The 25601-nt window shown below is 43.3% G+C and overlaps 2 protein-coding genes across 2 annotated transcripts in view; one reads left to right on the forward strand and one right to left on the reverse strand.

Moving 5' to 3' along the window:
* Positions 1 to 22326, reverse strand: part of Snx1 (sorting nexin 1) — a 41176-nt gene extending 18850 nt beyond the window's left edge. Inside the window, exons 1-4 of the mRNA XM_004628825.2 lie at positions 22044 to 22326; positions 6270 to 6381; positions 2517 to 2644; positions 1069 to 1135 (exon numbers count right to left, since the gene is read on the reverse strand). Coding sequence (XP_004628882.1) covers positions 1069 to 1135; positions 2517 to 2644; positions 6270 to 6381; positions 22044 to 22202 — 466 coding nt within the window. The 5' untranslated portion in view covers positions 22203 to 22326. The remainder of the gene's footprint in view (positions 1 to 1068; positions 1136 to 2516; positions 2645 to 6269; positions 6382 to 22043) is intronic.
* Positions 22327 to 24042: 1716 nt separating this feature from the next.
* The window catches only part of Fam96a (family with sequence similarity 96 member A), a 23813-nt gene continuing 22254 nt past the window's right edge, over positions 24043 to 25601 (forward strand). Inside the window, exon 1 of the mRNA XM_004628827.2 lies at positions 24043 to 24381. Within this exon, the coding sequence (XP_004628884.1) occupies positions 24252 to 24381 (130 nt within the window). The 5' untranslated portion in view covers positions 24043 to 24251. The remainder of the gene's footprint in view (positions 24382 to 25601) is intronic.

Raw genomic sequence — 25601 nt, forward strand, 5'->3', positions numbered from 1 at the left:
CTTTGAAAATCTAGCTTCAGGGGCCGGGGAGATGGCTCAGTGGAATAAGCACTTCCCTGGCAAGCGCAAGGGCCTGAGTTCGATCCCTGGTTCCTCAAAAAAAAAAAAAAAAAAAGAAAATCTAGCTTCAATTTCAACACAATTCAACTTGAATTCTTCAGTCTTTTGAAAGGTGGCAGACACCTCCTTCATATTAAGATGTCAACAGTGCATGACAAATAAGTATTATGTAACAAGGGCTTTGACCTATTACTACTATTTTTCATCTTTCTTGTCCTGAAATTGAACCCGGGGCCTTCACACTGAACTATGTTCCCAGCCCTTATTTTATTTTATTTTATTTTATTTTGGGGGGGAGTGGCTGAGCAGCTCAGCCCACTCTGGAGGCGGGGCTGGTGTGACATGTGGTGCCAGGGATGGAAGTGTGGTCCCTGTGCGCTTGCCTAAGCAGGTGCTTTAGACTGCTGAGCTATCTTGTTGGTCCCCAGCCCTTATTTTTTGACACAAGATCTTACTGAATTGTGGAGGCTGCCCAAACAGGACTCAGATTTATGATTTCTCTGCCTCAGCCTGCCAGAATGCTGAGATTACAGGTGTGCGTTTTTATATGTGTACTAGCAGTACAAGCTTTGTCTTTTTTTTTTTTTGTACCGGGGATTGAACTCAGGACCCTAAGCTTGCCAGGCAAGCACTTATTCTACTGAGCTACCTCCTAGCCCAGTACAAGCTTTTTAAGGGAAAATAAATTCTGTTATCCCCAAATTTTACAACATGTAGCTTTAGGGTGCTTAATGAAATAGTCTTTTCAACTCGGGGGAGAGACAACGTTTAAAAGGGAATAGTACATTGCATGTTTCTGATTTCTCTTCTTAAAGCTAAAAGCCTACATAACACACTATGTATCTGCTATTCCTGGCCTTGGGACGAGCAGTAGGACTGTACTTTAGAGGGGAGATACTGAAGAAAAGCTTCACTTGGGCTGGCTCAGCTTTGGAGGCAGGCCCCCAAATATGTGACACATGCCTTCCAAAGTTCCACTCTAAGACCATGAGTCCCAAGGACACTTACCAATCTTCTCAGGATCGGTAATACCAACTGTCAGATCAAATTGATCCTCCTGTTCTTCTTCCTCTAGCTTTTTAAAGAAAAAACAAATCATGAGTGTTTATATAAAAAGGCTATGAATTTTACCCTACATTAACTTCATATGAACATTAGAAATCCAAGCTGTACCCTTCCATCTATTAATGCTCAGTTTTGTCCATTCTCAATGATTCTAATGAACCAATTCCCACCATTTTAAGTTGGGAGCTGGGTTATAACTTGGTTTTTCAATTTTTTTTTTTTTTTTTTTTTCCAGTAACAGGGATTAAAACCTGGGCCTCATGCATGTTGGCCAAGCACTCTAGCACTTGGCTACATCCTCAAGCCGCCTTAAAAATTTCTTTTTAATTCTGAGACATGGTCCGACGAAGTTGTCCCAATAGGACTTTTACCTGTGATCCTTCTTTTTCTTCTTTTTTTGTGTAGGGTCTCTCTACACAGCTCAAACTCATAGTGATCCTCCTGTTTTCAGCCTCCCTAGTGCTGGTATCACAGATGTGTGTCACCATGTGCAGACTTGGTCACTGGCTCAGCACGCCTGGAGGCAGGGCCCGGAGGCGAGGCTGGCACAGCATGTGGTACCAGGGATCGAACCCGGCCCTAGTCTGCTGAGCTATCTCACCAGCCCTCACCTATGATCTTTCTGCCTCAGCCTCCTGAGTAGCTGGGATTACAGGGATGCACCACTACATGCAGCTCACAAGCCTCCCAATCTATTCCCTTAAAATCTTATTTTGGGTTGGGGAGATGGCTCAGTAGAATAAGCACTCGCCTTGCAAGTGCAAGGGCCTGAGTTCAATCCCGGTTCTACCAAACAAACAAACAAAAACCCCAAAAAACAAACAAACAAAAAAACCCCACCTTATTTTGTGGTGAACTGGGGATCAAACTTAGGCCCTAGCACTTGCCAGAGAAGTGCTTATTCTACTGAGCCATCTCCCCAGCAAAACCACCTTATTTTGATGACAATAATTTACTAGAGTTTGGAGGGCTTGCCTCTTGCACAGCAAGAAAGGAATAGAGACTACATCCCTGAATATGGACACTTCAGACTCTAGTGCTTTCCTCCAGGCAGTAGAAACTGTGCAAACTGTGGGACCAGGGATATAGCTCAGTGGCACAGTGCCTGCCTGGCAAGCATGAGGTCCTGACTGATTCTCAGTATAAAGCAAACAAACAAAAAAACCCCCCAACCTATGGCAAGCAGGCTGCAGGCCGCAGTCGGTTATTCCTTATCACCGAAAGTTCTAAAAGGCTCACCATCACTGACTGCACTGGATTCTAGCTGCCCATTAACCACACAGATTTCCTTCTGTAGTCATAAATCTTCTCAAGTTCTCACTCAACTGACTTTGGACTGGTAGCTCAGAGTCCTGAAAATCTGAAAGCAACATGACCAGTAGCAGTCTCACCTCCTCATAGCTCAGCTGGGACTTAGAAGAATTTGTGGCTTCCTGTGGAGACAGAGAGATCAGCGCCTTGGCTGGTGCCTTCTTCTGATTATTTTGTGTACTATCCAGGGACAGTTCCACAGTGGCATCTAAAAACAGTTGATATTTGAAGTGAAGGTCAGAAACGGGTCTTCGGTGGCTAAAATTCACTTCTCTAGGCTGAAACCCACACACAAACACATGCAAAACAGCCAGCTCTCCTACAGCCAATTTAGTACAGGTTCTTAATACACAGAGGTTCTCACACTAAGAGAACAAGAGCCATGAAATTTCTACATGGAAAAAAGGGAAGATGAGGGGGTAAGCCAGCTTAACCTTTCCCCTTCTTTTTCAATCACAACAATCTGGCTACTCGCCTACCTAGAATTTAGGTAATAACCAGGGGTTAAGCAAAAAGTTGTTACAGCCAAAGGAAGTGTGTTAATTAATTTGATTCTTGGGAGTATTACTTTAGAACCTCACAGGAAGCCTATTTATTCTTATGTTAGCAAAAGAACAAAGTTTGGTTTATAAACCAATGATGTTTTGTGAATCAAATATGATAGAAGAGACATACTGTTGGCAAAAATGGTATCAAAGGAAAAGTCAGGAAACATATAAGCTGGAAAAAGAGACCCAAGATTCTAACACAGTAACAACTGGAAAAGGGTAGCTTGCCACACTATCCACAATTATAGTTCAGATAATATGGCAAAGATTAAGCTATATATAATATGTTATCCAAATGGGAAAACAGATATGTGATATATGTGTGGTCTGAAAGTCTTCCTCACCAATATTGCTTTATGTTTTTGTTGTTTTTTTAGGAAGAGTCCACAGGGAGTTTACAGTCTCACTACTAGATCGGACTTATAGTGATCCTCCCGTTTACAGCCTCCCAAGAACTGGGATTACAGGCCCATGGCACCATGCCCGGTCTCCATTGCCCTCTCAGTGTACCCCAGGGGGCGGGGCCGGCATGGCAGGCCTAGGGATCGAACCCCAGCCCTCTGTGCCTACTTGTAGGCGCTTTAATCTGTTGAGATATTTGACCAGCCTTGTTTTATGTTTAAATAGCGCTTACAAGTGGCCTATCTAGGGCAAACTCAGTTGAGCTGAACAACTCTGTATGTTCTAGAGAGGGGACTTCTAAAAATAACATGCACCATTTTCAGGCAAAAAAAATTCTTATGCAAATAGACTTCCAACTTGCCCGGAAGTTCTAACCCTAACTAGAAGTTCTTTTTTTTTTTTTTTGCAATACCAGGGATTGAACCCAGGACCTTGTGCTTGCCAGGCAGGTGCTTATGCCTAACTAGAAGTTTCAGCCCTCATGTAGCTCAGTGGCAGAGTACTCTGTTTGGCACACACAACCTCCTGGGTTTCATTCCCAGCAGCACCAAAGAGGAAGAAAGCATAAACCTAATCAGTTTCTTTTTTTCTTTCTTATACAGAAAAACAAATACCAATGTGGGTTTGGTCTCATAAGCAGATATTCAGCTTTAGTCAGGAATGTCAAAGAAAGCTGTTTCTTCTTTTAACTTTCTTAATCTGAAGTCAAGAAACTAGAGATGGAGGTCTAGAAGGCATAATCAAATTCTAGATCAGTACACTAATCAGTAAATGTGAATCACCTCTACAGTGCTGTCAGTGTCAGAAATGGAACCTGACCCCTCGATTTGGAAAGACAGAGTGGTGCAAATGTAATCTGACTCTTCTGCAAGAGTATAATAAACATGTGATGCTATATATAATCCACATATCTATTGCCTCAGCCTCCCACAGTGCTTGCTGGGATTACAAGTGTGTGCCACCATGCCTGGTTTATATTCAGTCTTTTGTCATTTAATTGCTTGTTTTTCCCCCTAGGCAGGGTCTCACTATATAGTTTACGTGCCCTTGAACTCACTGTGTGGCCCAGGCCAGCCTCAAACTTGCTGCACTCTTCATGCTTCAGCCTCCCAAATCCTGGGATTATAGGCGTGTACCATCACACCCAGCCTGCCATTTAATTCCCCACCCCCCACTGGAGAAAAGGAACTTAATTTTTTTTATTTGAATTATGATATACAAGGATAAGCCCTTTCAGAGAAAAACTAATAGCCAGAACAATTTTACAACAAACTTCTGGCTGGGCATGGTGAACGCATATCATCCCAGCACTCTGAGAGGGGGAGGCAAGATGATCACAAACTCAAGCTTCCTCTGCACAACACAGGGATTTAGCAAGACTCTCTTCTCAACATAAAAAAATAAAATAGTTCAAGCCAAAAGATAACAAAAGAAACAAGAAAAAAGAAAAACCACACAGTTCTCAAATTTATAAAATATGCCTAAAATAAAAAAATACAAAAAAAGAACTATTAACTTGATGCTCAGAAAACAATGTCTTGGGGGAGGGGGACTAGGAGCTAGGCAGGAGACAGAGGCAGAACTTGCTTTATGACATCTTTTTTGCTTAACACAAATGCTTCATGCTGTCAAAGGACACAATTAAGGAAACAAAAATCGACGTGTGTAACGCCAGCACTCAGGAGACTAAATCAGGAAGTTTGAGTTCATGCCATTTACGTATTGAGCTCATCTGTGACTATCTTCTAACAAGTCTCTCCTGTAACTTGCTGTATAACAATTCTACTAGGTCAGTTTTGCTAGACCATTACTCTGTCCCTATTAGATTCCTTATGCAAAATTGCCAAGGGCTCTTAGTTGGTATTAGGATGAAAACCCAAACTCATTATTCAGGGGTAAAATCTGCCCAAACCTGTTCCCTAACTACATTCAGTCATTATCGGCCCTGGTTTCTCTACAAAGCCTTTTTTTTGGCCTACCATTTAGTGACTGTACTTCAAATACATTTTATACTTGTCCAACCATTTGAACCCTTTTTCTTTTTCTCCTATTTCTTACAATTCGTCTTCCAAGTTCACTCTAGGCCTAAGATTTTCACTGTAGGCATCACTGACATTGTGGGCACAATGAGCCTTTGTTGGGAAGGCCTGCCTTACATATTGCAGGGACCCCAATAGTGTCTGTGACCTCCACCAAACAGGTAATTATAGCACTTACAGGTTCATAGCAAAAATGACTCCAACCACTGGCAACTGTCTTCTGGGGCCAGATTCACCCCCTGTTGGAAATAGGGCAGTCTCCTTCAAACAAAAGTACTGAGCCCAAGTAATGGTACCAGGGTTGAAAACCCTGGTTTTGTTCAAACTGCATATTGTAGATTGTTGGTAGATTGTGAAATCAATGAGTTATAAAATGCAATGAAAAAAAGAAAAATACAAATTTTCACATTTCATTAGAATAAGGGCATGTTATTAAAAACTTGTTTCAGTTTTGCACAAATAGGAATATATTTTGGACTATGAGTCTTGATCATACAAGTCTAAAAGCCACTACTACCATCAGTAATCTCATGTTCCTATAAATTCCTACAATTTAATATTCCTATAATTCCTCATTCTTCTGGTCACATTTTTCTTTTTTTTTTAAATTTATTTATTTTTGGCAGAACCGGGAATTGAACTCAGCCCCTTATGCTTGCCAGGGAAATGCTTATTCCACTGAGCCATCTCCCCGGCCCATCACATTTCTATTATTGCTTAATAATTCACCTCATGCTCTTCAAAAGTTGGTTATTTGTATGTTCCTTCCTATATTAGCAAGATTCTTGATGACAGGCCCTGAAATTTATGTGTTTTGGAATCTTCCTCAATAGTTTTTACTTGCCTGCAAAGAGATCTTGTGGCTCCTGGTCTTGCTCTTCATGGATGCCATTTTCTTTGGAGCCATTGTTGATGGGAAGTAAAGACACAGTTCTCTTTGGAGACTGGGGCTTACTCTGAAAACAAAAGATACCCTGAATAAAACTACCATTAAAAATGAACTCTCCTTGCCTAGAAAGTGCCTTTGAATGCATCCCTCAGTTGCTCCCACAGGTGTGCAGGGGGAGACAGATCAGTAGTCTGCCAGTTCAATAAGTGTAGATTATTAACAGTAATGGAAAGCCTGCTACTAAAGTGATCACAGGCCTAAGTTCATATAATGTAGTGTTAATTTTTGAAACCATAACCTTGCTTAAATTGCAAACCACGTGATGCCAACATGGGCATGTACGTATACGCACAGGTAATTTTTAAAAGAACTTGTCCAATGTATTCCTTTTTTTCGTGGAATGGGGGATTGAACTCAGGCCCTTGCGCTTGCCAGGGAAGCCCTTATTCTACTAGCCATCTCCCCGGTCCCCCAAATGTATTCCTTCTCCTCAGTTGATGAGCTTTATTTTTTTAGTGACAAAGCACATTCTGATGACCAGGATACCACACTGGAGTCCATGACTCAAGCTCAGATCCTGACTTTTATTTTGTGGTGTTGGCTAACCTGCCAACTTAAACCCAGTTGTGCTGATATTACTAACCCATGTAACAGGCAAAGTAAAGTATAACAACTCACAACTAATGCTGCTTGTAAAGATAACATCTTTTCAGCCTTAACTCATAGAAGGCAAATCTTTCAACCATAACCCATGTCAGGTTAGGAGAATAAAAGCTAGCCATGCTTGTCCAGTAGGCACAGGGTGAAAACACAGTCCGTCCATGGCCTCTATTAAAAGCTCAGTGATCAGCCACAAACAAGGGTGGGGTGGGTCTCAGACCAGTACCAGAGAGAACAAAGCCCAATTGTGTGGTCCTTGCACAGAAAGCTGGGAATCAGGCTTCAAAAGCCTATGGGGCGGCACTGCAGGGTTTTGAAGTCAGACCCTCAGGCCAACTCAGTTAAAAGATCTGATTTAAGGAACTTTATGAAACATTTCCTTAACAAATCTGAGGAAGTTTGTTCCTGGGAGACAATCTTTTCTCGCTCCATCAAACTAAGTGAAATGACAGATCTATTTGCCTGTTTGGAACTTGGAATTTGTCAGACAGCCTCCTCATTATGTTGCGGCTGCCTTTCAGAGAACTACTACCAATATTTAGATTTATATTAGCTTATAAGACTTTCACTGGATGGTGTCTCTCTCTCTCTCTCTCTCTCTCTCTCTCTCTCTCTCTCTCTCTCTCTCTCTGTGTTGTTGGAGATCAAACCCAGGGATCCTTGCACGCTAGGTGAGTATTCTACCACTAAGCCACATCTCCAGCCCCAACTTTCCTTTGTTAATATTAAGTTTAATGAGTCATTCGTTTTATATGCTTAAATGTTATACCAATTCTGTTAGACACAGTGGTTGGTCCTCAAACTGCTTCCATAATCTTTTTTTTTTTTGAGGGAACCGGGGATTGAACTCAGACCCTTGCGCTTGCCAGGGAAGCGTTTATTCTACTGAGCCATCTCCCTGGCCCCTTGCTTCCATAATCTTAAAACAAAAACAACAGCAGCAAATCACTGCAGATGGGACATGGGGGTGCACTGTCTATTTCTAGCTAATTGGGAGGTTGAGGTGAGAGAATTACTTGAGTCCAGCAGTTTGAAAACAGCCTGGGCAACAATAATCCTAGTTTAAAAAAAAAAAAAAAAAATCCTAGCTTAAAACAAAAGAAGAAAAATCACTGCCAACAGTGATTGACAACAGTAAAAACAAAACTAGCACTTCCCTTTGCCTTTAAACTGCCAACCACCTTCCTACAAAACCACATCCTTCCTTCACACTTGCGTTTGCACGTTTGCACCGCTTAGCAATCTCATAAGAAGCCACCTGATTTCTTTGTCACTTCCCAGTGCTGCCAGTTGTCTCCAGATGGAGATCTAAGGAGAGTAGAATGCAGAAGACATCCAAGATGTTTGACTCACACGAGGCAGGAGGATCATTGCCAAGTTCGAGACCAGCCCAGGCTACAAAGTGTGCTCAAGACCAGCCTGAACTGCATTTCCCTGACTCAAAAATAAATAAATACATAAATAAATAAATAAATGAAAAACAAAACTTACAATATAGCTCCCAGGAAAGACCAAAGTAAAAGGGGAGAGACATAGTGAAATGTCATTTTTATAAGTGCCTAGAAGAAACTACTTCATGTAGATGAATAAAGGCAGCTTTCCACTTCTGATACACCATGTAATCTGGGAGGTTCATGACTAGGAATATTTTACGAAGCTATGATAAAACAGCAGGCTATCTTTTCCTCTGCTAATAAAGCAACACACCCAAATGAATGGGATACTGCAGGGACAACTAGAACACTACTATCACCCGTCTCTTTCTCTACCCTTTCAAGTCTAAACCATGAATTTGAGCTCTGTGACTATGAGCTGCCTTCTCTCAGTAAGGCAGATAACAATTACCTGTGAGAACAGAAAACTGCTTTTAGATGTCCCCTGGTGCTCACCCTAAAGCACACAGGGCTGTGTTCCAAGAGAACAGAAGGACTGATTACCATATGTATTGTCCTAATTGTTCTCTGGAGTTCTACAAAATTACACTTCTACATGTATAAAACTCAGTGTCCTGTTCTTTCCCTCTTTACCATCTCAATATTTTTATATGTCATTACAAATGCACAAAGATCTCACTTTTAGTGACTTAGCTCTCAATCCTATAGGTATAGCACAATATAACCATTCCCTTAGAAGGCTGGACTTTTTTTTAGTACCAGGAATTGAATTTAAGACCCTGCCCTTGCCAGGTAGGTGCTGTAAGGCTGAACATGTTTGTGTTCAGGTTACATCAAATAATGTTGAAAATTAATAAGTTTTTAAAAATGTTGAGATATCCATCTGATTAGGGAGACATAGATTCTTCTACTTCTTTTTGTATTTTAGAGAAGGGTCTACAGGGTGTTAAGGGTCTCACTGTGTAGATAGGGCTTGTAATGATCCACCAGTTTACAGTCTCCCAAGAGCTGGGATTACAGGGCACACCACCACGCCCAGTCTCAATCCCACTACCACACCCAGTCTCAGCACACCTTGGAGGTGGGGCCAGCACAGCAGGTCCTGGGATCAAACCCCAAGCCCATGTGCCCAAGCAGGTGCTTGAATACACTGAGCTATTTGCCGGCCCTAGATTCTTAAGTAGAATGACTAGGCATGAAATTCTCCAAGGCTGTTAAACCGCCTTCCAGAAAGACCATCAATTTATATATCCCCCACAGAAGTACCTAAATCTACTGTAATAATAAGCACTCTTTTTAAAAAAATTCATTGAGGGGCCGGGGCGATGGCTCAGTAGAATAAGTGCTTCCCTGGCAAGCACAAGGGCCTGAGTTCAATCCCCGGTTCTGCATTACAAAAAAAAAAAAAAAAAAAAGGTTCAGGGAGATGGCTCAGTGGAATAAGTGCTTGCCTGGCAAGCTCAAGGGCCTGAGTTCAATCCCCGGTTCCACAAAAATTAAATAAATAAATAATTCATTGTTGGTCCCACAGTGAAAATTTCTTTGAGCCCCTGTGACTTTATGTTCTTTGCTTCTTTTATTTTAACATAAGTTAAAATTACTTGGGTGTACTCTTCTTATTGTTGGCCCTCACTCTGGCATACTGTACAATGTCCTCTCAACTTTATCTCTTTTCCTATTTTATTTTTGTCCTTATAAAATTTATTTTCTGTTAATATGGACTGATATTAGACAAACTAAGCTTGTTTCTTCAGAGTAAAGTATATCTAACCTTAATGGCATAACGATATTCTTAAATTTTATTTAAAATCAGACTTAAAACTGAGCATAACCACTTTTAAAGGTCAGAAGAAATGGAAACATGCTCCCATTATCCCATATTCACACAGGAACCAAGTCTTCTGTGAGACTAGAGTCTATAATAGCTTGTCATTAATACAGAACACCTGAGTATTAAAACAGTATTTCATATGCTACATCTAAGGTCAAAAGGCAATTATTAAATCAGACAAAGGAGTGTACATGGAATCCCAACACTGAGAGGCTGAGGCAGGAAGATCACAGAAGTTCAAGCCCAGCCTGAGGATCTCGGTAAGATCTAGCCTCAAAAGAAAAAATAAAGAGTGGGGGAAAAGTGAAAGCTGGGTGGGGTGGGGTGCACCTGTACTCCCAGCAGTCTTGGCAGGCCGAGGCAGAAGGATCACTGTAAGTTTGAGGCCAACCTGGACTACGAAGTGAGTTCAAGGCCAGCCTGAACTTTATAGTTGAGACCCTGTCTCATAAAAGATTAAGGCGCCGGGGAGATGGCTCAATGGAATAAGCACTTCCCTGGCAAGTGCAAGCGCCTGAGTTCAATCCCCGGTTGGGGGGGGGGATTAAATAATTAGATAAGGGAGTAGGAATGTACCTCACAAAGGCCATGGATTCAATTCCCATTACTCCCCTCCCACACACTAAGGTTATTTTTACTTATTTACTATATAATTCAGGCTGGCCTTGAACTCACTATGAACTCCAGACAGGCCCTGACCTCATGACTAGCCTCCTGGCTCAGCTTCCCAAGTGGTAGGGTTACAGGTATACAATACTACAGCAGGCAACAAAGGTTATTTAAAATTTTTTTTTCTTTATTTCCTCAATACAGGGTTCTCACTATGCAGCTTGAACTGGTAGTGATCCTCCTGCCTTAGCCTCCCCAGCTCTGGAATTACAGGTGTACACCACCACACCCAGTTTCAGGGCCAACATGGCATGCCCAGATTCTGATTTCGGGCTGGCATAGTATGTGGTACTGGGGATCAAACTTGGATCCTTGCGCTTGCCAGGCAGGTGCTTAGACTGCCAAGCTATCTACCCAGCCCCCATCAAAGACTATTTTTAATTGGTATTATTAAGGTATAATTTATGTCACAAAATTAATTTTGAGTCAATCCTTAAAATTTATGGATAGGGGCTGGTGAGATGGCTTAGTGGTCTAGAGCACCTACTTAGAACAGGCTAAGCTAAGCAAAAGCGCAGCGACCGCGGTTCGGTCCCCAGCACCACATGCTGGCCAGCCCCGCCCCCTGGTGGGCTGGGCTGGCCGCGCGTTCGCGCGTGTGTGCGCGCGCGCGCACACACACACACAATAAATAAATAAATAAAATTAAAAATAAAATAAAATTTATGGATAAACTTATTTTGGCAGGAGAAGACACACTGATTACACTAAATGGCAAAATCAACAGCAAGACTACGCTTTGTTTTACAACCCCACCATCACCTTTGGCAGTAATAAGCATCAGAACCAGGGCCATCTGGCTCAACTACAACCCCAGGCTAAATTTTTTATTTAGAGAAAGGGTCTCACTAAATGGCTAAACTACACTAGGCTCAAATTTGTGATCCTCCTGCCTCAGTCTCGAGTGTTGGGATTACAGGCATGTGCCACAATACTCAATTTATAATTCATATTTTTAAAACCTCTCACTAGTAAGTCACATAAATATCCATCTGTTTGAAGGGGATACATTTCTAGGCAACAGATGAAAATAGTATCTTTGTGATGTAATAAATTAAGCTAGAAAAGTTCCTACTTCCCTTTGCTTCTTTTTTCTATAAAGGCAGCATTCATTCTTTTTTTGCTTGTGGAAAGAATTCCTAGGTAGGCTATCTGATGCTTGCTTATTCTCCCTGGCTGTTAATTCTAGTGGGTGGTTCTAGGGAGAAGCCTATGTAAAAGGTTCAAGAGGTTCTGATTTTAAAAGCCTACAGATTCACAGACACAGTCCGAATTCTCAGAGAGATAATGGAAAGATCTGCCCCAAAAGCACTTCTGTGAAAAGCAGACAGGTATTTTTTGACAGTTCTCAACCTCAAACTAGGAGGCCCTACCATTAACCAAATTTCCTTAGCTTGGGAAGAACAGCTTGGCCTGCCACCTCTCAGCTGACAGGCATTTGGTACTGAAAAGCAACAGTAACTTCCCTTCCAGTTGCCCAGTTATTACTCTGCCTCATTTTGCTTGGCCCCTCGCTGCTGTGCGCCACACCCAGGAGACCCCCACCAGGATAGGTACTGTCAAGGGCTCAAGTGTGTCCTGAGGCCAAATCTAAATGAAATGCTAAAGTAATGTGGCCTCTAAGGATATTCACTGTTTTGAAGGAAAATTGGTGTACTTCAGTGAGGCAAGATGGGATTAAGGAGCCGTGTAATCACCAGCGCAACCGACAAGAACAACAAGGAACAAATCAGCCCAAGGAGGTAGACTCATAACTAGGCAGGCATACCAATCTTTACATACCAGCTTAGGTCTTATGATGGTGCACACCCACACCCTAGTACTCTGGGAGAATGGCAAGTGTGAGCCCCGCCTGTGCAACTTTGCAGTTTAGTGAGACCTCACTCCATAAATAAAAAACAAAAAAGGCTGTGGCTGTAATGGATTCAATCCCTGGCTTAAAAAAAAAAAAAAAATCTGGAAAACCTTGGTATAAAATACTGTTCCTTTTTGCCATCTTTGGTGATGGAAATGAATGAAGTGGGTTAGTATATTAGTATACCTCTGCCACCAGAATGTTATCAGAAGCTCTGAACAGCTGAAGCTCCGCACATTTATCAGTGTGTAATCCTGTGGAAGCCCAACAGGTGTCTCGCTGGGCTAAAATCAGGTCAATGTATTCCTTTGTTCTTCCCAGCTTGCAGAGGCCACTCCCGGCCTCTTTGCATTCTATCATCAAAGTCAACAATATTCATCTCTCTTTCTACAGTCATCTCCAGACTCCACTCACATTTTAAAGGATCCTTTGTTATTTTTGTTGTTTGAGGCAAGGTCTCTGTAGCCCAGGTTGGCCTGGAACTCACAAGTACTCCTCCCTCAGCCTCCAGAGGCTGGAACTCCAGGTATGCACCACCATGCCTGGCCTTTTCAGGATCCTTTGGATTACAGCCCTGCCTGGAGTATGTAGTTCATCTGGCCTTGAACTCACTGTGTAGCCCATGCTGGCCTTGAACTTGAGGTGATCTTCCTGTCTCAGCCTCCCGAGTGGTAGGATTACAGGTGCACACTACCACACCTACCAGAACAGGAGGAGTTTTATCCTGCTTACCAGAGACAGTGAGTCCTTTTCTGCCCCTGCGCTTACAAAATATTGCAACTACAGCTGCACAAGGGCTAACAGTCTGTGCTTGGGAGAATGGACATTTAGTATCCACTGGATCTGAGGCTCCTCTTACTGGCTATGGGCATGGTCACGAGTCACATGATTTCTCTTGACATTACCCCCTCTCATTGCTTCAGGAGTCAAATGAGGGGTTTTCATCTTGGGCTCCCTGAGGGAGTGATCTCTGAGCTTCTGTGACATCAAAATTACAATTTCAACCTCAAACTGAAATTCAGCATTGTCTTCAAATGTAAAGATAGGCAACAGTCACTGCAAGAGTAGCACCTGAAACTAACCAGCATATACTAGGTGTTCATAGTACTGTTGCTAAAGATCTCAAAGTATCATTTATGCTCATATCTATTTAAAATTTACTATAGTTATTATGCCTATTCTAGATATTACCATTTAAAGCATTAAAAAGCACAGATATACCCTTGTTTTACATTATTTTTTAAAAATGTATTTAGTACAGGGTCTACAGGGTCTCACCACACAGATTCGACTTGTAGTGATCCTTCTTGTTTTTCAGCCTCCCAAGCACTGAGGTTGTAGGCCTGTACCATCATGCCAAGTCTCAATAGCTGTCTCAGCATGCCCTGGGGGCGGGGCCAGCACAGCAGGCCGGGTATACTGTTCTTTTAAATACATTTGTTATAGGTGTATTTCAATATAATTGGTTTCCTCAGTAATCCTGTATTTTAGATATTAAAAATATTATTTAGAGAATGGCTCCACAGGCTTTCCTAGCCTACTCAAGTCCATAGCACACACAAAAAAGTAAAGAACTGAGGCAGAGGGCTGTGGGCCAATGAAAGAGGGAAAGGAATACAGGAAGGTGGGAAACTGAGCCTGAAGCTGACATGGAAAAACCACCAGCAGCGCCTACAGATACTGCAAGTGGAAAAGGCCGTCCTCCATGCACCAGAGTTCAGCCATAGGTGAGCTACTCAATTCTCTGGTGTAATTTCTCTCCTAAAATGTCCGGGCTCCAAGCAAACAGATTATACTTAGAAGGGCCCAGAAACTGCACAAGGATCAAAGTACTAGCAGGTGGATTCTAATCTAACATGAAAAAAGCACAGCCTGCTTAAATCTTCTCTGAAAACAGAATGAAACCCCAGCTCTCCATTTGACTAAGCCAAAGAAGAAGCCAGAAAAAGTTGAGCAACAGGCTTTTCCTGGAAATGAGATACAGCTACAACTCTCAGCTACTCCTGATTTATTTAGGGTAAAAGTTACAGAATGCGAAGAAGCAGCGAAGGCCAAGGGAGAGAAATTAAGAATGTTCCTGTTCCTTTTTTCCCTAACCTAAGCAACTTAAAATGTTTAAGGTGACCAGTTGAACTATGAAGCTTTTGATAGCTTTTTATTTAAAAAACGTATTTGGTACAAGGTCTCGCAGCTTGGACTCCTAGTGATTCTCCTGTCTCAGTTTCCCTAGCACTGGGATTATAGGTGTGCATCACTATGCCTGGGGTTCCAAGGCCAGCATGGCATGCAGTGCTGGGGATCGAACCCAGGTCCCTGCACTTACCAGGCAGGCACTTAGACCGCTGAGCTATCTCTCCAGCCCCACTTTGCTTGTTTTTACATGGTGACAAAGTTTACTTGAAAAAGTAACAGTGAAGGAAGGGAGAAACTCATTCTGTAGAGCAAGGTTGGGCCAGCAAAAGAGGGAAGAACAAGATAAAGTACCCCCTCCCTGGAGGACACAGGAAGTGCTATTGTGAGGAAAGCTACAACAGCCAATGCTTTGGGGTTTTTCAACCTTTTCATAAACTGTTTTTATTTAATCTGGGAAGTAAATTAGTACACTGAGTTCCTCAGTCTCAGTGCTTTTCCAGAGAAAATGCTCTTGGGATGTATACCACAGGCTTTCTAGCAGTATGGAAGGGGAAATCTTCAAGTGAGGCATGTTATCAGCTCCACAACTCAGCGATGTCCAGCATGTTCAGGGGACACAGTCACTGTGAACCCCTGTGCTCTACAGATGATATTTGGCTTGGGCTTGTTACTGGATTTAGTTGGGGTTTGGGATTTACTGTTGTGTGGCACCTCTTTCTTTTGAGGTTGTAGGATTGGTCAGACTTCTCCCTCTTCCTGTTCTTTGTCTTCTTTCTCCTCCCCTGCTTCTTAGATTTTCTTCTTTTTCAGACTGTGGTCTCAATTTAATGACTAATTTCCTCTAGCTCATTCTCCAGATCTGCATTTCTTAAGAGCGTATAGTGAAACCTTTCATTTACATCCTCAAATGTCTCCTTGCCCTTCTGTGTCTGCTTTCAACCTCCATTAACTTTGCCTGCCTATGCTCAATTAGTCACTGCTTCAAGGTACTTGTGGGTCCATGTACCGTGCTCATTCTCTCCAGGAGGACAAGGCATCTGCTTCAAGAGGTTTGGAATGAACATTTTCATCTTCGATGAAGTGACTTTTTCCTTCTCTGTAGATGTTAAAGGTTTCTGCTCTTTCACTTTGTCTTTTTTCTCTTCCTCCTGAAGTTGCTTATCCTTCTTTTCTCTTTCATCCAATTGAACAGGCTTGTCTATTTCAGGCTCAATTCTTTTATAATGTCCTCTTCAAGTAGTTTCTCTTTTTCATTTGTTAATAATTTCATTTTTCCCGGTTCCGCCAAAAAAATTTTTGTCTTTGAGCTCAGAAAGGAGATGAGAGCATGTATCGATCCATTCATAACATTCTTTTGGGTCCACGTGTAATGTGTTTTCAAATCTTGGGCTTCCACTGCCACGTTACTGCTGATCCACTGCAGAAAGGTGGTACAGGGACAGGCCCTGCCCTGCGAGGATCTGCCCCATCCACCTCCCCTGAGAGGCTTGGTCTCCTGGCCAGCTACCCAGCTACGGTGGCATGAGCCTCAATGCTTTGTTTTTTGAGCCAATCTTGGTACGTAACTCAGGGTGGCCTATGAATTCATGATCTTCCTGCCTCAGCCTCCAGAGCGCTGGAATTACAGCTCTGCTCAACAGCTGGTTAAAAGTTAAAACTTTTAATAAAGCCATGTCCAGAGACAATGAAGTTATCTTTAAGCCCTTAAGGTTTAAAAAGAGCTCAAGTGGAATTGTGAAATGGTGCAACCATTATGGAAAGTAGTATGGAAGTTCTTCAAAACATTGAGAGCAGCAGAACTACCTTAGGACCCAGCACTCCTGCTCGTGGGAATACACCTTATAGAACTGAAAGCAGGGTCTTGCTATCTGCATATGTTTAAAGTAACGCTTCACAACAGACAAAGAAGAAACCCAAGTGTCCGCTGGCAGATAGCTAAACAAAATGTGCTATGTTCATGTGATGGAGTATTATTCACCATTTGCAGTACAAGCAACCAATCAGACTATGTAAAATAAGCTTATCACATAAAGACAAGTACATATGTGCTTCCACTTATGTAATGTACTATAGTAATCAAAGCAATAGAAACCACACGGGACTGTGGCACAGCCTGTAGTCCCAGCTCTCAGGAGAGGATGAGGCAGGTGGATAGCTAGAGCTCACAAGTTCAAGGCCACCCTGAACAATATGGAAAAAGACCTCAACAATAGCAACAACAAAATCACAGAAATATAAAGTTAGAATTGTGATTACAAGGTCCAGGGAGGGAGAGGCAATGAGGAGCTACAATTTAATGGGCATTTCAGATTTGCAAGATGAAAACATTCTGGAGAATCTGAATATACTTAATATTACTTAATTGTGTAGTTATAAATAAGATTTCCAGATGTGGTGACACTTGGCAGGCTGAGACAGGAGTTCTGACTACATTAGCGAGTTCAAGGCCAGCCTAGACTACATAGTGAGACCATGTCTCAGACAGAAAGAAATAAAGACCAAATTTAAAAGCTAAGATGGTAAATCTTAACTGGCTTTTGCCATTTTTTTTTTTTTTTTTTTTTTTTTTTTGTAGAACAGGGGATTGAACTCAGGCCCTTGTGCTTGCCAGGCAAGCACTTATTCTACTGAGCTATCTCCCTGGCCCCTTTTGCCACTTTTTGAAACAGTTTTAAACAGTTACTTTGGTAGCTGGGCATGATGGTGCATGCCTGTAATCCCAGCCTTCTGAAAGGACTACCAATTCACACTGCTATCATCAGTATACAAAAGCACTTGTTTCACAGTAGCCAATTAGGGCATTATCAAATTTTAGATTTTTTTTTTTTGAGACAAGGTCTTGCTACCTAGTTCAGCTGGCCTTCAACTTGCTTATGTATGTAGCCCAGACTACCCTTGAATACATAGTCATCTCGCCTGCCTTAGCCTGCCTCATGCAGGGATTATAAGGCATCCACCAGCATGCCTGGTCTCTATAAGTATTTCTTGACTAATCAAAGAAAAATTATTTCACACTTTTTTTTTTTTTTTGCGGAACTGGGGATTGAATTCAGGCCCCTGTGTTTGCCAGGGAAGCACTTATTCCACTGAGCCATCTCCCTGGCCCCCTAAACTTTTTTTTTTTTCCCACACGATTTTTCAAATCCCTTCCTATTCTTTCTTTCTTTCTTTTTTTTTTTTTCGCAGAACCGGGGATTGAACTCAGATCCTTGCATTTGCCAGTCAAGAGTTTATCCTACTGAGCCATCTCCCCCGCCCTCTTTCTTTATCTTACTTCACTTTTTCCAGACATTTCTCTAATTACTCAAAAATAAAGAGTGATAGGGGAAAAGATTCTGATTAGTCTAATATATCACCAAAAGAAGGTACTAGATTTGACAAGAATATGAACTGAGATTACTTCTGTTTTCTACCTCTAAGCATCAGCAAAGCTACCATAATTTTTTGCATTCATTTATTTATACCAGGAATTGAACCTAGGGTCTCGTGCTTGCCAGGCAGACACTGTGCCACTAAGCTATATCCTTCGCTTTTATTTACAGACTAATTATGGTCCCGGTGCTAGAGACAGGCAGGAATGTAAGAACTTCTGCAAAAGGCAAAGAGAAGAATTTGTGTCAACTCTAATCACTTTAGAAGTTTGCAAATAAGACTAGTAAAGTCAGTCAGTTTCTTTAGAGAAAATTAATCCTATTTCAGAATTAAGTTTTAACTGAAAAGTCACATATCTGGATTCAATTCTATATCAGATTCAGCTAATACAGAATTTAACTTCTTAAATTTTTAGGCCCACAAATAGAAGATAAAAGGTCTTCATTCTCTATAGTCTCTCCTACTCAAATGATAGGATTATAGATTTTGAGATGCATATCTTAAGCTGCTCTTTCTACTATAAATCAAATCACATTTCTTATTACTACATTAACAAAGCCTAGGCTGTAAAAGAGAAGCAGATGGGATGATTAAGAACAGCAGCTGTTATAGCAATGTCCGGGAAGTTACACACATACCATAAATCAGCTTAAATTTTACAAGCTTCAGTTACACCATTCTTCATTGCCCATGTCTTTGCCTCCAAAATATAACAAGCGCAGTATAAAGATTTATTTAAATCAAAAGAAAGCTACTGAAACCATTAAATGTCTACTTTGATGGTTTTTAGCTAATCAAAATCAGTCTTTTACTAGTTGGTTCTGATTCTGATTAAAAAACAAAACAAAACAAAAACAACCCATCCATTTTAGAGTTAACTTTTCTAATTCATTTATTAAATTTGGTAGTTCTTTAAAATCTTAAAATAGGGGCCGGGGAGATGGCTCAGTGGAATAAGCGCTTCCCTGGCCAGCGCAAAGGCCTGAGTTCAATCCCCAGTTCTGCCAAAAAATAAATAAAAAACAAGTCAGCCAACTAAAATATTAAAATAATTCCAGCTGGGTGTGGTGGTTTACACCTGTAATCCCAGCATGCTGGAGGCTGAGGCAGAAGAATCTGAGTTTCTACAAAGTGAGTTCAAGGCCAGCCGGAAGTGCAGAGTCTCAAGAAGACCAAAATTCCAGTTTACAAAATACTCATCAAGCCAAGAATGGTGGCACATGCCTGTAATCCCAGCACTGGGAAGGCTAGGGGCAGGAGGATCTGAGTTTGAGGCCAGCCTGGGTTACAGTGAGTGCTAGGCCCCGTCTCAAAAACCAAAATGCTCACCAACAAATACAGCTCAAGCATGCAAAGCAGTTAAGTACTCTTTAAGTGATTATTATGTGGAAGGAACCCTTCTAAGTGCCTCACAGATATCCTAATTAACTCTTGCAATAAGGGCCCCACCCTGCCCATTCCTTTGGCTGGGCAATTCTTTTGTATGTAGTATATATATTTTCATATAACCCCATGTATCCTCATATTTGAATATTGTAATACCTAATATGGCATGAGTAGGTTTTTTAAAATATTATATTGTTTGGAGGAATAAAAGTATATACAGCACATGATAAATACAGAGGTTATTTCTCCCCAAATATTTTCTGTCCATGGTTGCTTGAATCCACAGAAGCAAGGCTCCAACTACACTATTATTGTTCACTCCATAGGTAACAAAACTATAGAGAGGACTTAGAGTTAAACTAGGGGTGGGGGATGTAGCTCAGCAGCACATCTATCTGGTAAGCACAAGGTCCTGAGTTCAATTTCTGGTACTCCCCCGCTCCCAAAAAAGTTAAAACTAGTAAGTAATAGAGCCCAGATTTAAATCTGCCTTCAAGGGCCAGCCAGATAGCTCAGTGGACTACTGGGGTTCGATCCCCAGTGTGCTCTGCGACTGCGACTGGGTGTGATGGAATGAGCCTGTAATCCCAGTGCTTGGGAGGATCACTATGAGTCCGGATCTGTGTAGTGAGACCCTGTAATGAATACATTAAAAATAAATAAATCTGACTTCAGCTGGATGTGGTGGCATATGCCTGAAATCCCAGCACAGGGGAGGCTGAGGAAGGAGAATCACTGAGCTACACAGTGAGCTCAAGGACAACCTGAATTATAAATCAAGACCCTATCTCAAATGAGAACAACAACAAAAACAGACTTCAAAGCCCACTATCTTAATTACTTAATTCTTCACTGTTCTGTAAACAAAACAAAACAAAAATCCATGTTCTGTAAAATGCAAAAGTACTCCAGTCCCCTATCATCTCTGACTCACAACCAAAGCATTTCTTCAGATGTGATCTGTTTTTAATGGGTGTTTAACAAAACAGTTTAGGGAGGAATGTGGATTTTGGCTTCCCGAAGATTAGTATCAAGGGCAGAGAGTTTGAGAATGGCTTACAGGTAGCATTTGAGTTTCCACAGCCACTCAGTATTCCTGGACAAAATCTAAGGACAAATAAAAGACTTGGAAAATAACATCTGTTAAATAATGTTCTTTTTTGGAAAATAAATCATTTGCCTACATAAACAATCACTTTCAGTGCCAGAATTTTAATTTTCAGATATTCAGTCTGACTAGCTACTAGCAGTGACAGCAGCAGCTTTTCTCCATGGCTTGTGGGAGATTAATCACATAAAGGTTTAAAATGGCCTAATGACTAAAGTGGCAGCAGAACAGACTTCATTAGACAGTTTGCTGTTATAGCAGCATCAGCAAGCACTTTATGAACTGGGATTGTGGACTTAATTCCTGAATACAGTATAGACAAATTCTAATGACTTTCACAGCCGGTATCTCCAAAACGATTTTGTTCGGACAAAAATGAGGCATGCTGCGTTTAGATACGGAGTAGCTGCTCTGGAGTGAACTAATATCTAAGATCAAAAGATAAAAATTCATAGACCCAGCACGGAAGAAGTTTACAATCTGGAACTAACTGTACCAAATCCGATGAGTCAGTATCCTCACAAAACAGCTGAAACATCTCCACTGGTTCCATAAATGGTTACTGAGTTCCACATTCCGCATATAAAGATGATCTTCCCCAGTACCTAATTCTCTTACTAGAACCCTGGATATTTACTCTGGGAGCTATCGTTTTCGACTCAAGTTTATAAATGTATCCCAGTGAAATATCGTGCATTTTAAAGCATCCCTTTAAAAGGAAAAAAGCTTTCTGGTCTTGGTAGTGATTTATCTGGCAGGGCCTTCTCCACATGGGTTTCTGGCCAGATTCTCCTAAGATCAGAGGAGGCACCTAACTTTTATAAACAAAGATCCAGTGTGGGTCTCGACAGTGAGAGGTCAGGAGAGGCTGAGAGTTGGGCTGACCTCAGCTCTGTGGGCGGGTCACTACCCTAGCGACTCTCAGTGTTCTTAATCCTAGAAGCCCTAAGGCAAGGAGAAGGAAGGTCTGCACCCCATCCACTTATCCAAAAACTTTAAATCAGCCTGGCAAAGCCACAACCTGCAAAACAGCCCCGTGATTCCGTGGAGTGACCACACGGCAGGGCCAAAGGGCAGCCTCGGAGGCTCCAGACTACTAGGGGCCAGCAGCGAGGTCACCACACCCCTCATTCCTTACCCTTCCCGCCCGGGGGCCGGGAAGCCTAGCCCTGCCCCTAGGCCCTCACCCAGGGTCCAGCCCGGTCTGCCCACCCCGGGGTCGCTTCTCGACCGGCCTTCTCCCCCGAACCCCCTACACTCGCTTAGCCTCCCTTCTCTTCGGAGCGCTCTCCCGCTTGCCGCCCCGAGTATGTGAACTCACGGCTACCGCCGCGCCGGTGAAAATGTCTTCCCCTTCGGTGTCGCTGTCCCCAGCCTCAGGTTCTGAGCCCCCCGCAGCACCCTCAGATTCCGGATCCAGGCCGGGGAAGGGCGGAGGGAGTCTCTCCGAAGCGCTACAGCCACCACCACCCGACGCCATCTTCCTCCACCCGCGGCGGAAGCCGCAACAACAACTTTATAAAGAGATAGCGCCGCGAGCAAAACGTTCCAGCGTGCGAGGAACGCTAGGGCAGCTACAGTCGCGGAGGGTCCCGCGGGAAGGAGAGCGGAGGGGGCGGTGGGCGGGGCCTTGGCGCCGGGGGCGGGGCCTCGCCGCAGCCGGCAAATCAGAGCCCGGAACCGCGACGCGGCGCCCCGGACTAGGTGGGCCGAGCGGGAGAGGAGGAGGAGCTAGGGGCTGCGGGGTGCCTTTGTGCTCTATTATGGAACCGGCTCCCAACCTCGCCTTTGAATGGAGGAGTCTGAAGCCGAAAACGTTGGAAGACGTACCCATGCCAAGCACAGTACCCCCACGGAGTTTCAGGGAATATTTTTGATTGGAATCTGAACAGACACACTGCAGGAAAGTTTGGCCACTTATGCTCTGGACTGCATTCAGTTAATTCTTTCGATGTACACTGGGCACGTACTGTGAGCCTGGCACCTTGCCGTGCACTTGAGATGCACATGGTCCACGAGGTGTTGCGGCGTAATAAAGGAGGCAGTCAGTCATGGAAAGCACCTCAGCATGTCAATGCTGGAGGTGTTCTTTGGAATAGTGGAAGAGGCTAGAGATTCTGCTGGAAGAAGTCGGGAGGCCTCACAGAGGGGATGAGACCTCAGCGTACTAAATTTGTTTGGAAGGATGTTAGGATTATCCTTTCAACTGTGTGGAGTAAATGGAGTAGAATAAGTGGTACTCCATTAGGGAAATCGTTAGATTTCGTGGACCTAAATGATTCATTGCCTGTCACAGGGTAATTCTGTAATTCTGTATAATCCTAACTTTGGGAGGCTACTGGCTGATACTGGGGATCTAGGGGCAATGTACTACAGAGCCATATCCCCAACCTTTTTGTTCTGAGACAAGGTCTCAGTAAGTGGCCCATGCTGGTCACTCTTGCAGTCCTCCTGCCTCAGCCTCCCAAATAGCTGGAATTACAGGCATGAGCCACAAAACCCAGACTTTCTCTTTTACAGAAACAAAACGTGTCACCAACAATGGAAAGGGTGTTTGTTTCCAACTGCATATCTTAAGCATCAGATGCTATTCCCCTAGTTCTGGGATTAACTCAAGGGCAGAAGCAGGGTCCCCTATCGTTGTAGCTGTGTTGCTTACAGGTCACGTATGGCAAATTAAGTGTCTGATAGATGTCTGAGATTTGGAGGGATGGATCTGTGAAACAATCATATATGTCATCACTGACATTCTTCAGAGCCACTAACACGAAAGCCTTAAATTACCATTTTTAGGATGGCGATCTCCATTGTGCCAACTAGACACCCTGACCACACGTAAAGTTCTCCACTTGTACGCTGCCTTTGAAGATAATTGGTAGAACTATTCTCCATAATGGAGAGTTGTGCGGACTGAGTCCCTAGGCGATAAGAAAACCAAAAGCCCCCTCCCTTTCTCTCACTTCTGCCATGTTTAACACTTCTTACTGGCTTCCAAGACTGGCCACTTCCCTCAAACGGAAACCCACTTCCGGCCTAATCAGGAAGTAAGGAGATTTCTGGCTGCAAGCCCTTCCCTTACACAAAAACTATAGCGTTTCCATGTTAGACACCACGATCTCCTTCTTCTTACCTCTTCAGGATTCGTGTTGAGCTTATCTCAGACGTTGACTGACGCACTCAGTGACCGTTATTTTCCTCTGCCGCCCCCCATCAGACTACAAATCCCAGAATACAGTTCGCTGCCTTATGAGGGCTAGGTCTCATACATCCCAGCATTCAATGCGCCTCAAAAGCCGTAAGGATTGCGTTCTTGTCCCGCCGAAACTGAACAAAGCATGCTGGGGCATGTAGTCTTTTGGTTTCCTTCCTTAGGTCTTCCACATTAGTCGGTCGTGACCCGCTGATTCTTTGCTCTCTTGAACTTATTTTCTTGTTTTGGCCCGTTTGAAGCCCAGGAAATTCATGGATCGTGAAGCCGGCTGCTGAGAGACGGTGGCTCCAGTCGGACAATCGCCAGGGATGGCGGAGCATGAGGATGGAGCGGGTGTCCGGGCTGCTCTCCTGGACGCTGAGCAGAGTCCTGCGGCTCTCAGGCCTCTCTGAGCCGGGAGCTGCCCGGCAGCCCCGGATCATGGAAGAGAAAGCGCTAGAAGTTTATGGTAATTAATTTTATCCAGTGCCTTATTTAGCTTTCTATGTAGAGGAGATGGAACGTGGGGAAAGGGGTTTGGCCGAAAGCAGCCGGGAGCGTGGGGGGCGTTTTCTAGTGGGCCCCTAACCCATGCGGGAGTCTGAATATACGCGACTGGAGTTCTTGCTAAGCCTGGGGGACGCTGAGCATGAAGTCTCAAATGCCTCATTTCCGTACACGCCCCATGCCCAGTGGCCATTGTCAGACTGAGCGCGAAGCCGAAGCCTAGGAGGGTCAGTAAGGGAGCAAGGCTGGCTTGATGGCGCCTCTGGAGCTTCCTTCCTCTTCGACTCCGGGGCGCACTGCGCCCCTGTCTGCTGAGGGCACTGCTTGCTGTGTGGTGGCCGAGCTAAGGACTGGCCCCATGTCACAGCCACTCTTGTCTGGCAGACTCAATAGGCCGACGTCCCGAGAGCAGCAGAGCAGCCAGGATTCTTCCGGCCAGCCCTCATACTTCCAGTTCCTTAGCACACTGAACCTGCATGACACGTGTATACACACACATATCCTCTGTATATATTAAATATTCCCTGCGTTTTAGGACTATTTTCATTGTAGGTACACAGACACAAAGGCTTAGGATGGTTAGAGAGTGAACCCGCGGTCACACTCAGGAACAAGGCAAAAACCAAAGTCCATGTCTTCTGATTCCAAGTGGAGTGGTGTCACTTCATTCACAAGTGCCATATGATTCTCTTTCGCTTGCTAGCCATGTTATTTTTAAAAACTTCAAAAGATTGGATGTAACATTAAGAGATCTAATCATAAGAATATAAATGTAATTTGCATGAGGATTATAGACCAGCAGAGAAAGCCAGGAATGTAAAAGACCTTTGAAGCTAATCCAGTTATCTCTTGATAGAGGCAGGGCTTGCTTAATCCCAGGCAGATGATAATTCTGAGCATACTGATCACAAAGCAGGTGGGCACATTCCTGGCCTTCCAGATGTTTATCTACAGCTCCCGGGGATAAGCTTTGCATGAGAGATGCTTATTAGTCTGACTGGGGGCCTGGAAAAACTACCTAGTAGTCACTGGAGTTGGGCCTGGAGAAATACTGGGATCTGGGTCTGTGAAAGGGCAGAGGAAAGCTGAGGCTACAAGTATGCAGGTGAGAAAGCTACACTGGGAACGGCAGATAGGTGGAGCTACAGGACAGGGTTCATTGGTTCCAGGCAGAGGTGTGAA

This window comes from Octodon degus, unplaced genomic scaffold (assembly GCF_000260255.1).
Source record: "Octodon degus isolate 3935 unplaced genomic scaffold, OctDeg1.0 scaffold00026, whole genome shotgun sequence".
In the NCBI taxonomy this organism is placed as follows: Eukaryota; Metazoa; Chordata; class Mammalia; order Rodentia; family Octodontidae; genus Octodon; species Octodon degus.